Genomic DNA, 14,627 nt, shown 5'->3' with positions numbered 1-14,627 from the left:
ACAAAAGCCTCCTTCCACAAAGCGCCCTTTCATCCAGGCAGTGTGTCTATTAAATACGTCCTGTTAATGTGCATACATTTTTATAAAGAGATTATAAAGTGAAGACTCAGTCACTAACTCGGCTGCACAATAAGATTTTTAAGTTTATTACCAGGAAATTGGGGTTTTAAATGAGTAGCTGGGAACGCTTCGTAACTCCTCTGTAGTATTACTCAAGTAGGGCTGGTAGCTGCAAGCGACAGCCAGAGCTGTACTTGGTGAGCTTTAATGCTTTCATTTCTTTATTTGGTGACACATGGGCACCTCCAGGCACGATCCCACTGCATTCAGTGCCATTTAGATAGGAAATGAACCAGATGAGTCAGGTCCCAAGACCTTAACTGCACAAAACGCGATGCTCTGAGGACAGCAGCACCCTGTGCCTCCTTGGGGTTACAGGTGTGTCACACAAAACCCCAACTCACATCACTCAAACTGAGGGAGCACTGAGATCTCCCAGGCTAAAAGTCACCTATGTAGACCCTGCCTCCCACCCACACCTTCTTGAAGTGCTTTACCAACTTCTCACTGACCTGTACCACCAGGCACAGAGGAAAAAAGGGAAGATGTTGGGGTCTCCTGCCCTGCTCCAGTCACTTCTCATCATCCCAAGACCCCTCTGGGTTTCCACTTGCAGCTGCCAGTGCCCTATCCTGGAGAGGCACAGCCAAAATACCTGGTCCAGCCCAGCCTGCCATGCAGGACTGGCTTTGTGGAAGATCCACAGCATCATCTCACTGCCACCGGGAAGCTGCAAAAGAAATCTGATGCAGTCACTGCTCTCCCTGGCTGCTCCAGATGAACTGGTGAGATGCCACTTGTTCCTCAGTGTTTGCGTCTGTTCTCACCAAAACCAGAGCAGTAAACAGCTATTTGATCTACCTTCTCCATCATATTTCCCTTCCTATCTTTTTCTCCCCTTCCTTTGCCCACAGGGGCTCAGACTCTCCCAGGAATCTGAATCACTCAGTCAGGTAGATTCACATTCCTGCCAGCCCTGGGAAAATGCAAACGTTTTGTTGTTTTTTGTCAGCCAAAAGAGGAAAAGGAAAGAACACATCTTTTTTATTTCCTGCATCAAAGCAACGCCACAAGTTGACAGTTTCCACCAGCGTGGCTATGGCTTCCTTCCAGCTTCACATGCCAGCCTTTGCTGATGTGCAGCCAGCCACACCACCAGCCCGCAGACTTACTATAACAAGATTTTAATATTTGTAATATATTTTGGGACATGCAGGCAATCAGACTGGCTCTAACCTTAATTTCAGAGCAGGACTCCCAAACAGACTGTGAACACAGCTGTTTTTAAAACCAAACATCATCTCCTTGCAGCAGCAGCAAAAAAATGTAGTCCTATTCCTCATTATAGACACAGGGATGGAGTGGAGTGCTGTGAAATTGCTGCCTTTTGTCACACAGACAGCGCAGCGCAGACCTTTGGGTCTGTAGATTTGCAGCCCCAGGCATCAGTCCAGCTCCCTGTCAGCCCTGCAGGGAAACCTCCCATCAGGTGCACACCACCAGGGATCCATTTCAGCCACGTTTTCCCTGGTCCTGCTGGAGCAACTCTGTCCATCCACGCACCTGCTGGAAGGCAGCAGACATCCAGCCCCGCTGCACCTTCAGTGCTAACAAGCACAGTGCTGTGGGAATGCAACTCATCACCTACACTTCCATATTGGTCAAAGTTTGCCTCCTGAGGCCATGGACTCGCAAGAACTCATATTTTTGGTATCAAAACTACCGAAATATGGATTAATAAGAATCAGCCAAGAGCCTGAATGAGCCTCAGCTACACACCACGCACTACTAAGCCCAGCTGCTCTCATGTAACTCAGGCTGGATGTGGCTCTGGGCAGCCTGGTCTGCTGGTTGGTGACCCTGCACAGAGCAGGGGGTTGGAACCAGATGAGCATTGTGATCCTTTGCAACCCCGGCCATTTTGTGATTCTATGACAACTCGGCTCAGAGGTGGCATCAGCTTCTACTACATTTTCAAAGAAACCCAAAACAATGCAGCTCCTCCGCTAGAATTTGTAATGGCTGTATTATCTCATCCTAGCTGGTTATTCTTTTCACTTATAGCACGCATTTTCAAGCTGCAATAAATCATTCAGATGACACATTTGAAGCAAAGAACAATGCAGCAGGCTGCACTTCTCGAACAAACACTCCCACTGCATGCATTTGTTTATTGCAGGCTCTGCCTCTGCATCTTCCCTTCTCCTCTCAAAACAGGTCTGCACCTCTGCTCCTTGCAAAGAAATCCTCCTTTTCCAACACTGAAAGCTGTGCTAATTGATGTTGCTTCTCCTTCACTTTTGGAGGCTGATATTTTACTCTTGGACACACGTGAGAAAGAAGCATTTGAAAGTCTGAGGTTGCAATGGCCAGACTCCCTGTTAACAATTCACCAAATGCACAAATATGAGAAGGGGGGCAAAATAACATTTATGTGACAACATGGTGAAAAAGCATTTTACAATTCATTTGGTTTGATCTCTTACCAAAGAGAAATCAGTAACTGGTGGCTCACATTAAGCTAGCTACCTGCTACTACACTGCATTTTAACAGAACTACAGCATGGCATCAGTAGGTCAGTATCTAAAATATTAAAAGCTGAGTAAAACTGCTGCAATTAGAGCCTACTGGGGTAGTTGAGTTTAACTCAGGATGGAAGGCAGGCTTCCCAAACCCCTCAGTTTCACCCTTGCAAACTGGACATTGGTGAAGCTGATCTAAAGCTAAAATAACTTGATGTTTGCAGGAGGAGGATGAAAACTGCAATGCATTTAGAAACTTTTCCCAAACGTGTCGTATTTACTTACTTTAAATCACAGCCTCCCCCACGCAAAACACAGGCCTCTGTGTGTCCAGGAATAACGCCTGCTAATTTTAATCTCGCAGACCAAAGACTTTGAAATTCACCATTTAAAAACAGATGCCTGACCAACCAGCCTTCCTCCTGCCAAGGGTGAATACCTGCACCGCAGCTGTAGCAGGTTTAAACCCAATACCCTTTCATTGTTGAAACTGCTGAAAGTGTTACCCTTAAAATAAGCACCCTCCATGTATTATCTTCCATGTACGTTTCACACAATACAAAGATTCTGTCTCCAAAGTGTTGGCACAGCCTCTGCTGAGCATACAGTCCATGATGCTGTGCCTGAGGGCCTGGAGCACAAACCAGGGCTGCCATCAGCGATGCACTGAAGTGGCCTTTTCTCCTTTGCTTTACATGCCTCACCACAAAGACAGGTGCTGCTTTTTCCTCCAAACAGCATTTAGGTTTCCAAAATCAAAAGCCAGACACCCCCTAAGACTTTGGTACTAGGGAAACAAAAAGAAGGGAAGATAACCTACAAGTCCTGAATGCCAGACAGCTTGGGCTCCAAGCCTCAGCTCAGGAGCCCAGGGGCCACCCATGGCTATGGGCACCCACGGCTCTGGGCAGCAGTGCGAGGCCTCACCACCCTCTGAATAAACTATTCTCTCCTTACATTTAAGCTCAATCTCCCCTCTTTTAGCTGAAAACTATTCCACATGTCCAATCACTACCTACCTGTGTAAGAAGTTGGTAAAGTGCTAGCTCACTGACAAGGAACAAAAGGAAAAGCAAACAAAGGAGACAAAAGCCACCTTCTTCTGTACCAGCTGGTGAGATTTCTGCTCATTTGGTTAAAGCCAAGATGCTCCACTAACTCACCCTTTGTTTCAGTACCAACACTACATCCACACAACAGGAAAGTCTGCTGTAAGACCTCCTGCTCCAAGCCCACGTGTTTTGGTTTCCCATCTTTTCCAACAAACAAAAGGCAAAGCAGATCTCAGAAGCCTCTAAATGCTAGAAAATAACTTTAAAATGCCATCATCTAACAACACTTTTCAATGCAATGATTTACCTACGCTTTCCTTGGCAGCTTCCCACAATCACAGCACCTGAAGAGCCACCACCAAAGGATCAGGACTCAGAAGGGCAACCCCAGGCTCGCTCTGGGAAGCCAGCTCTCACCCCATACAGCTGTGTGGAGAACCCATCCCTGCTCCCCTCTGCTCCAGCATCACAAACACCTCCCTTGGCTGTGCTCAGTGTTACCTCTGAGGGGAAAGCACAGCCCAAGAGGAAATATTTCTAATAGCTCCTTTGCGGAAAGCAAAGGAACCAAGAGCTGAACTGGAGATGGGGAGGTGATGAAAGCACCCGGCCCTTTTGGTGTGGTTCCATCACATTCTGTCAGGATGCTCAACACCCTCGGGTCTGATATGGGATGAAGGCTCAGAGACAACTTTCCCAAAAATTAAAAAATAATAAAATCTAAGAATTACAACACATTCTTGGTCTAGAACGCACAAAACTGGCACAGAAATCCTCCAGTAACCCTACCAGAGCAAATGCACAGCCACCTCCCCTCGAGGAGTTCCACCTTTACAGGAACTGCCAGATGTGTCTCTTTCAGAGCCTTTTTCCCCTAGCCCTATTCCCACCTGTAATGACCCTTAGCATAGCCAAAAATCATAGAATCATAGAATCACCAAGGTTGGAAAAGACCTAAAAGCTCATCCAGTCCAACCGTTCACCTATTCCCAATAGCTCCCACTAAACCACGTCCCTCAACACAACATCCAGCCTTTCCTTGAACACCCCCAGGGTCGGTGACTCCACCACCTCCCTGGGCATCCATCCCAGTGCCTGACCACCCTTTCTGAAAAGTAATATTTCCTCACGTCCAGCCTGAATCTCCCCTGCCGTAGCTTGAAGCCATGCCTGTTGCATCGCAGCAGTATGTGCAGAAGAGGGCCAAAATGCACAAGGTGCTCACCAGACAGCCCAACACAACTGCCCAGAGTCACATCACAGCTTTTCTCAGCAGCGTGGCGTGGCTTTTCTCCCTGCCAGCAGAGAGGCCACAGCCTCGAACCACACAGTCAAAGCTGAGCAGAACAGTGCATTCAAAGGGAAATGACAGCAGTGAAAAGTTGGTTTTATCAGCCGCTTCTGGCTGAGAAGCTGGCAAAAGGAGATGTAATAGTTTGTTTTAACTAACGATTGGAAATGTGCAAATAGACTTTTGCAAAATCGCTTGGGAGTCTCTATAGAGACCTTACCCACAGCTGATAAAAGCGGTGCCGGTAAAACCTTTTATGGCATCAGGAATGGCTGTTATTGATTGGTGACACCATTGTTTCAAAATCAGCTCAGATTTCCTTTGTAAATTCACAGGCAGAACAGCACCTTACAGAAACGTGGAGCAGACTGGAATTCACATAACACAGGATTCCAGCCATGCCTCGGCACATTCTCTAGTTTGTGCTACAAGTCACATCTCATAACAGCCACTGGATAAATATCAATAATATTATTAAATTCAGTTTTCCCTGGGAAAGAGAGCACCCTTACAGAGTCCATTAACACCACATGTTACGTGACAAGAAAAAGCTACAGGGAAGCACTGACAGCAGAACACTCTGCTTTTTATGATGCTCTGTAGTTCATAATCTCACAGTTTTATTCTGTATTAATCCTACTGAACAAGAAGGGGTAGAATAGCAACTAGCTAGAACTGCTGGAACCTCTGACACGCAGACACAAAACCGACATATCAAATAAGTTACTTAAATGTGTAACTTCTATTAGCCATGTCTAGAAAAAAAGAAAAACCCAGAAGTGATCATTCTCCTACCCAACCACACACAACCCCATCACCACCAGGATGTTCTCCCAGCTGTCATGAGCTCCCAAATGCAGCAGGCTGCCAGCCCACCAGCCTGCTGTCACAGCCACGGCAGCTCCAGCTATGGTGTGGCAAAGGAAATAGGGAATGGAGGACACTCCCTTCAGCTGGGTACTTCCACACCAATGTGCAGAACTGATAAGGTTCTGATCTTTTTTTTTTTTTTCTTTTCTCAATCTCTTCACTGATAATTGATGAAAATAGTAAGTGCCAGAGATCCTGCTGCACTACAACCATCAGGCACCAACCTCTCCTCCGCTGAATGAAGCAAAGAAAGAAGCTGGCTAACACACACTGAATTGACCTCCCTGCCATCTTAACACACGTGTTATCAGCCCTGCCGCGGCTGCGAGAGCCCCAGTGCTTCGTGGCTTACCTGGATGCCTTCATGCCAATGAGAGCCCTGTCCCCACACAGGGTCCCTCAGCAGGGAACAGCTCATTATCTACCAGCCCACCTTGCCATGCCGCATCCAGCACCTTTTATCTGCACAGGACAGCTGCGTTCCCCCTGTTTGAAGCAAAATGTCAGTCTGCAAAGCACAAAAGCAAATGCAGCACAGCTTACACCACTGACGATGCCTCAGCGCTTTGAAGGAGCGGCTCAAAGCCGAATTAAACATTCCGACTGCATCTCCCGTGTGCGACTGCTCTCCTGCCCTTCCACCTGCACCTCTCCCTGCCTTCCTGAAATGTTTCATGCTGGAAAAAAGGAATCCGAGTGGAACAGGATGAAAAACTGCTGCAGTCTTGAGCTTTCACAGTGTCTGTCAGAGCTGGATTTGGACCAGGACATCATCAAGTTAGACAGATGAGATGCTCCACTGGTTTCTGCTCTGTAATTATTACTAAACTGAGCACCACTGCCAAATGGAAAAAAATAATTCTACTCAAACATTAGTCAGCCTTCCTTAGTTTTTTTTTCCCGTTGCGTTTCAATTCCACAATCTTGAAACAACCTGAAAATAAGAAGAACAAAAGGGAAGCAGTTTTCTGTGCAAAACATCCTTGACAGAGGGGTCCTATTTCAGAGTAGAGAACTGCAGTTCTGGTACTTGAGCTGGTCTGCAGTGCAGCTTGAAATGGGATTTCTCTCTTTCAGGCTGTAAATCCACTGCTGCTAACCAGAAGAGCATCCTACTAGAAATATATATGTATATTATGCATACATATATTTGTATTCTGCCAGTGTTCATTTCCAAAGTTATTATATGGACAAACAGCTCTTGTGGCTGTAACTCCTTGCCATCACCCAGAAATCCCTACAGGTTTTCCAGAGGAAGGAGGCACGTCAGCCTCCCCCTGAGCCCCAGGACATCTCTGCAGCATGGTGGTGTTCTGTGCCATCTGCTCATCTTGCAAAACACATGGCTGGACAAGTTAGCAGCAAAATAAACACAGCGTGTCTGCCAGCCAACCTGGAGAAGCATGTGCTGCCCTGTTTGTTGCTTTTACACACTGCTATGGCATCTGAGCAAGTATTAACATTAAAAGAAAAATAACAAAATCCACAACGAGGAAGCAAGGGGAAAAAATGGGCATCAAACTGCTCTTCTCACATCCAAAATACATTTCCTCCAACCAACACACAGCGAGGAAGAGCCCTGCTTCCATCACGAGGTGCCGAGGATGAAGGTGGCAGAGCTGTCTTCAAAATATCAAAGGCCCTCTGGGCTTATAACTTTTGTTACTATCTGGCTAGAAACATCAGTGTGTAGCTGGAAAGTTATAGAAGCACTTAACAGCGCTTTTCATCTTCAAAGCACTGCTTAATCCTTTCAACTCTCCCCAAAAGCACCGCATCCCCACTCTGTGGGTGGAGATGTTACCCTGCCCTGTGCAACCCAAGAAGAGCAACTCAACAGTTCTCACCTTGCCCTGCGCCCATCAGAGGGTTCAGCCATACCAGAAACAAACCAAACGCTCACAAAATATTTTACTTGTTCTCCTTCTGCCTTCACCTCACAAGGATAAGAACTTTGGTTGTGCGAGTCTCCTCTGTAATTTCAAACGTGTTGGAGAATTCAGGCAGAGGTTGGCCAGGTAACGGAGCTGAGGGAAATTCCACTGTTAGATGAGGTCGCAACAACCATCAATTTTGCTATAATTTCAGTATAAAACGCCCTTTAATTGTTAATTACTGCTGAGTGATGTCTCTGTCCACTGAACCTACTACAGCCTGCTACCTGAGCTCCTCCTTCCCAGGCTCCAGCCCTCAGTGAGCCAGGACATAAGGCTATTTCACACCAAGCCTACTGAATAACAAAAGGCAGTTCTGCTGCTCAGGCTCCACCAGAGATGTGACTGCAAATCATTTTCCAAGGGTGAAGTCTGCCACCAAACTAAAATACCCCTGATAAGCACAGGGCTGCTGTCACCTTGCACAGTTCTGCATCCCGCTGCTGCTTCCAGCCCTGCTTCTCTGCATGTGTTCTCTCCACAGGGCAAACAAGAGTATGCGACCTCGCTGCAAAGAAAAGAACCCTCTTCCCTTGGATCTCATCTCTCGAGTGCAGGACTACTGCAGTTATAACAATAATGCTGCAGCTTAAAATGGCAGATTTCTTCTCCATTGCTGCCGCTTCATTTACCCACGTGCCCAGCAAAGGTTTCCTCTCCCACACTCCAGGAATAAAAGTGGTGCAGCTGCTTCTGGTTAATTAGGGTGCGACGCTGATGAACTCTGGGGAGAAACTCAAGCAGATCACCCTGATCAAACACAGAAAGGTGGGCATACATGCACACGCACCACTCGCACCACAACACATGTGATGTTCAGCTACAGCACTGCCATCAACCTCAATTTTTGCAGAACCATCAGAGCAGGAACAATTAATTGGTGCAAGATAGGAAGTCAGACAATTGATGGATTCCAACTTAAGTGCTCACAGCAATTAAGTGCTGTGCTGTGAATTCCAGCACACAGCAGGAAGCAGTGGCACACGGGTGCTGTCCCTGGGTACATACCTTGTGTGCAGCACACTCAGCCGACGATGCGTCCCACAAGCTGTCCCCTGTCTTACACTATTCTAGCTGCTCCATGCAGCACCACGAAAGGAATAAGTTTATAAATGAACTTGGAGTACTTACAGGTATGGGAAAAGAAAGCACTACTTAAAAGCAGGAGTCAGATACAGCATCAAACTACACACTCATGCACGTGTCTATAAATAGAGAGCTGTGATGTGAGTGCCAAAAACAACGGTCAGAGCGATGCTGGCATCAGGAATCTCCCATCCCTATTCCTCCTGTAGCTTCAGCCTGTGTTACAGTGCAGATGAACACACACCTCACTTCTCCCAACTATGGAAAGCAATGCAATTAGCTTAAAGACACTCAGCTCGTCTTACTGCTGTGCTAACTATGTGAAATACTGGCAGAAGAAGAACACGTTGCAGGAAGTAGATGCTGCACAGATGAGATGGATCTTGTTTGCAGACTGATGGCTGCTACAGCAGAAACCCAATGTATTGTTTGTCCCCCAATTCCAAACCCATTACACCCCGCTCCTCTGCACAGGCATTTAAGGCTCAGACATTTGGGGGTTCTCCTCCTACCTCTTCCACTCAATCCTCTAATATCTGCTCTGGAAGCTCCACCTCATGTTCCTTCACAGAAGCTCTGTCCCCAGTTTTCTCTGTTTCCAGAGCGTATCACTCAAGCACACCCAAACCAGCCCCTCACCTTCCCTCTATGTAAGCAATCACTTCCACCTGCTCCATCCCTCATTGGATGCCTCCTCCCCACCTCTAACCCAGACCCACCCATGCTCAGAACTCTCTCCTACAGTTCCTCCCCATTTCAGTGAAGGTGACACCACCTCCTGCCCACCACTAGAACATAAGATAGGAGCTGAGCTGAGCAGGACCGGAGCATGAAAGCAGTGTGCAAGAGGAGCATTTGGTCCTGGTGCTTCCTCCTCTGCAATTCACAAAACTAAATAGAGCTCCAGATGACAAGTGTTAACCCACAGACACCTGCCTCCCTCCTCTCAAAGCCATCTACACTCATTCCATCTCCTAATTCTGATGGTTCCAACATCCACCCGCTCATCACAGCCGCTGGCATCCCCCACCTCTGTGCTCTCACCAGTCCCTCCTGATTTTGGACCTATCTCCACATCGCCTCAAAACCAGGGCAATGCCCATAGGTTTATAGCCAACTAAAGCACAAAAGTGCTCTCAATTTCCCCAGAATCCCACTCTCATCCCTCAGCACCTGCTTGCACCAGGCGATGGTCCCACAGCACCATGCTCTCCATAGCTCTGCACAGGCAAAGAGTGGTAACTGCACCAGTCTGGGCAGGTTTGGGCAACTTCAACCCTAAAATCAAGTACGAACCACAAGCTGCAGTGACACATGTCATAACATTTTTTTGTTCTACTGTAGGAGGTCAGCAAAGCAGCTTCAAAAATCAGAGGTGGTTCATTTTCATTGGGTTTTAATCTTAAACAGCTGTAATAATGTTACAGGGGAGAGGAAAGCACAGGCTGAGCATTAGTTTGATGGGAGTTAAGGCAGCCAAAATATTAAGCATATAAAAATAGAGCTCAGTATGAAAAGGGTTTTCAGAGTTTAACTACCGGTCTCACCGCATTCAATTACTTTGGGGCTTTAAAAATCCAACTGATGGTAAACACGGTGCTTTCATATTACGTGCATCCCTGTGCACTGGCACCCAGATGGCTGCAACCAGCACCATCCCTAGGAGGAAGGTTCACTGGAGTATTGCAGGGAGGTAACCTTGTGCCTGTCTGCAAAGCTGCCTCGAATAAGACAACAGCGAACCACAGAATCGTTTGAGATGGAAGGGAGCTTTAAAGGCCATCTGGTCCCACTCTCTGCAATGAACAGGGACACCTACAGCTCCATCAGGTGCTCAGAGCCCCGTCCAGCCAACATGTGTCAGCCACGACCCTGATCAACTTCGGGGAGTTGTGATTTTCTTTGTTCAGTTGGTTGGGTTTGTTTTGTTTTCTGAATGCACCCGAAGCAGATTCAGCGATACAATTACCCTGACTTAATCCGCACTGAGCAGAGACCCCACCGGTACGTTATAACGGAGAAACACACACATATGCACACACGGCGCGGGGAAAAGTGACTTTCCTGCACCCGGCATAGCAATAATCCACCTTGCGAGCGGAATCATTCGCGTTCGCGTCTTCTCAGCATCGAGGACACGAGGCAGCACGGCGCTGCCCGGACAGCACGACACGCCGCTGCCTCGAGGTGACAGAACGGAGCCGGCTCGGAGGAGATCAAAGGCCATTTGGGCAGAGACCCCCGCTGCTCATCGCCCTTTCGGCTCGGAGCTTTTAAAGCCGCATTTGCCACCGACGGTTCCTTTTCCAGAGCCCCCCTCCGTCACCACCTGCGCGCGGGGCTCGGGGCGGGATGGCCGGGGGGGGGAAAGGGAGGCTGCGCTCTTTGTGCCGCGCGGGCACCGGGATGGCGGCACACAGCGCCGGGCCGGCACAAAGGGAGGGAAAGTTTGCAAAGTCAGTACCGTACCCCCCGGGCGCCGGAGGGGAAGGAAGAAAGAAAGGAAGGGCAAAACCTGGAGGGAGGAGGTAGGGTGATCCAGGCGGGCGGGAGCGGGGAGAGGCGGCCGGGCCGTACCTGCATGGTGACGACCCCCAGCTCCTCGGTGGCGAGCTTCCTCATCTGCGTGGCCAGAACTTGCGCTTCCTCCAGGATGGAGAACTCCGCCTCGGCGGCGCCCAGCCCGCACAGCGCTGCCAGGCACAGGAGGCCCAGCGCTCCCCGGCCCCGCGGGCGGCGGCCCCGAGCGGCGGCCTCCAGCCTCCCTCCGCCCCGCGCCATGCTGCCGCCGCGGGAGAGCCGAGGGCGCCGCTTCCCCCGCTCAGCTCAGCTCAGCTCCGCTCCGCGACGCCGCTCCCGCCCCGGGCTCGGTTAGGGCCGCGGGGCGGCCGCCATGCGGGGGACGGCGGCTCCGAGAGCGCTGCGCCCCGCGCCCGGCTGCGGGGACTGAGAGCGGCGGCGGAGAGACGCAAAGTGCGGAGCGGAGGAGGAGCGGGAGCGGCGGGGCCGGGAGCGGAGCCGCGGCGGGGAGAGGCGAGGCGAGGGAGGCGTCTGGAGTCGCGCGCTACGGGCGGGGGCAGCGCGGGGCCGGACCCCTCCTCCCGTCCCGTCCCGTCCCGTTCCGTCCCGTCCCCTCCCCTCCCCTCGGCCGCCGCCCCCCGCTGCCGCCCGCTCGAGGAGCCCGCGGAGCGGAACGGAATCGGAGCGAGCTGGGCACGGCACGAGCCAGGAGAGCGAGCGCGGCTCCGCGCGGCGCTGCGAGGCGGACATCTGCGCGCGCGTTTGTATTGACTTCTGATTTTCCTTTTTTTAAATCAGAGTTCTCCCGTCCGAAGACCCGCCTCCTCCCCTCCGGCACCCCGAGGCCGAGCGCCAGCCCTGCGGGCCTCACCTCGCGTCGTGTCAAAGCCTCGAGGGTCTGCGCAGTTTTAAACACATCTGACCTGCAGCGATGAGATGCTCCGAGACCCGCTGCGGACATGAATCTTTTGGTGGCAGCGCGCTGGTGTCCTGGAGCAGAGCATCCCACGAGTTAACGACCCATCGGCACTGGAACCCGGCTGGGTGGCCTTACTTCTCCGTGCCTCGTGCTACCCTCGTGGCCACCAGATATGCACACAGTCTGTGCCTAGGGTACAAAACACCATTGGTACAGCTTCCGTGTTGTTTCACGCGATAGAAAATGTCTATAAATGGAGTTTTGGCCACTTTTCGTGGTCGGTTTCCTGACGTTTCCCACGCACTGGCAGTTCAGCACAGCAATGCCCAGGCCCTGGTTCCCTGCCACCAGACTTACATGTATTAATAGATTCATAGAACCATTAAGGTTCCTCGAAGGGGGAACCTCGAAGATCCTCCAGCCCACCCCAGTGTCCACTGCCCATATCCCTCAGTGCCACATCCCCACGGCCCTGGAACCCCCGTAGTGATGGTGACCCCACCACCCTCTGGGCAGCCTGTGTCGGTGTACACCTGCTCTTTGGAGAAGAAATTTCTCCTAGGAACCACTATGCCCCTCCCCAGACACAGCGTGAGGCCGTCACCTCTCACCCTACTGCTGTTCACTGGGAGCAGAGGTCAACTCCCACCTCACCCCAACCTCCTTTGTGGAGGAGTTGTAGAGGGCAATGAGGTCTCCCCTGAGCCTTCTCTGCTCCAGACTGACCAGTCCCCATTCCCTCAGGCACTCCCCACAGGACTTGTGCTCCAAGCCTTTGTGCTTGGGTCGAATAAATAGAATATACAAATGCCTTATCTATTCATTCCTGGCTTTTGCTCTTTTAGGTGACTTACAATCTGAAATAAGATATTTTTTCACTTACCCTGTGCAGTACTTCTGGTTTAGGACTGAACCAAATGACACGTCTCCAAGCTGCTGTGTCTTTTATTTCCATGGCTAAGACAGCATTGGCCACCTGCACGACAAGGCATTTTCTTTCCATCATGCTGAGGCTCTTGGACTTCTGTTGGAATATTTTCCCTGGGCCCAAAAGAGAAAGAAGCTGAAGGGAGCCAAATTCGCTCTTAACACCAGTCATTTTCATATTACATTTTATGATTTTTTTTTTTATTAGATTCACTAGTGGAGGACACAAAGGTTTTGCATTATAAAAGCCAAGTGGTTTTCAAACATCTTGGCTACATTACCCGCATTTTTAAAATTTCACTTCTGACCCCAGCTGCATGTTTGAAAAGAAAAATCTCTTTCTGTAAACTTTGTCATATAAAAAATTATCCCATCGAGGCAACAGCTGGAACCACTGAATCACCATCCGTTGAAGGCACCCAAACTCAAACTCCCAATCATGAAATCACTACAAATAGTCTTTCTACTTTTCATTTCTAGTTAACAAATGAACCTCAGGAAATGAATGAGGCAGCTGTCCTGCTTCCACAGTGCCAGCATCCTGCTGATGGCAAGGTAACTGATGGAACAGGATTATGGCTTTTATACACAGCCCAATGATGCACCTGGCAGCCCCAGAGGCAAAGCTGGCTGCTGGCACTGCAGCCTCGCAATGCTGCCTCCCACCTCCTCCTGGAACCATCACTGCCACCTCGAGATCAGCTTCTACACATCTGGAGTTTTAAGGAAAAATAGGAAATGACTCCCTCCAAAATACCACAGGGGGAAAAAAAAAACAGTGAATGTGATATCTAAAAAATGCTTTGCTATTCAAATGCTGTGATAGTTGGAGTCACGGAACATCAGCCAAGAGCTGCCCACACAAACAACCCGAGGCTGAGCGCTCTCGAACCAGGCTGCTCTTTAAGTGTTTGGATGGTGATGCAGTTGTGTATTAAATCCTTCTCCTGTTCCTTTGGGATAAGCCTTGAGGAAGAGAGACAAGGCCCTGTAGGTGTGGTTGTGTCACGGTGCACCCAAAAGAGGAGGAAACGATGGTGAGATGCAAATGCCAGGAGAAGAGATCAAATCTCTCCTGCGCTACCAGCATTTGGGCATAAATAATTCAGCCGTTCAGATTTGCAAAAATGAGGCCATGCTAGAAATATGTCCTTTTCCTAAACAGCAAGGGAAAAATTGAATCTGAAACTTAAGTGCTAGGGAATGGGAAGAAGAGGAACTTACGCTGAGAGTAAGAGTCCTTCTGACACAGCGTAAGCAGACAGGTCACTGTGTGCTAACGTGGGGAACAGAACTGTGCGATGCCTCTGCAGGAGCTCGTACACATGGCAGCACCAAAGGAAAGCTGCTTCTGTAGCACATGATGCAAAATGTACTGAGCCAAGGTTAATTCACTGCATATATCCCTCTGTTGTGATCATGACTTTCTTGATGTACCTTCTGAA

At 49.5% G+C, this 14,627-nt stretch overlaps 1 protein-coding gene across 1 annotated transcript in view; it reads right to left on the bottom strand.

Moving 5' to 3' along the window:
• The window catches only part of CACHD1 (cache domain containing 1), an 88,340-nt gene extending 76,743 nt beyond the window's left edge, over positions 1-11,597 (bottom strand). Inside the window, exon 1 of the mRNA XM_042819887.1 lies at positions 11,394-11,597. Coding sequence (XP_042675821.1) covers positions 11,394-11,597 — 204 coding nt within the window. The remainder of the gene's footprint in view (positions 1-11,393) is intronic.
• Positions 11,598-14,627: the final 3,030 nt, after the last annotated feature.

The sequence above is a fragment of the Centrocercus urophasianus genome, unplaced genomic scaffold (genome assembly GCF_019232065.1).
Source record: "Centrocercus urophasianus isolate 14NV4802_14NV808 unplaced genomic scaffold, USGS_Curo_1.0 seq_18, whole genome shotgun sequence".
NCBI classification, from domain to species: Eukaryota; Metazoa; Chordata; class Aves; order Galliformes; family Phasianidae; genus Centrocercus; species Centrocercus urophasianus.
This window is presented reverse-complemented; position numbering and strand designations above follow the sequence as displayed.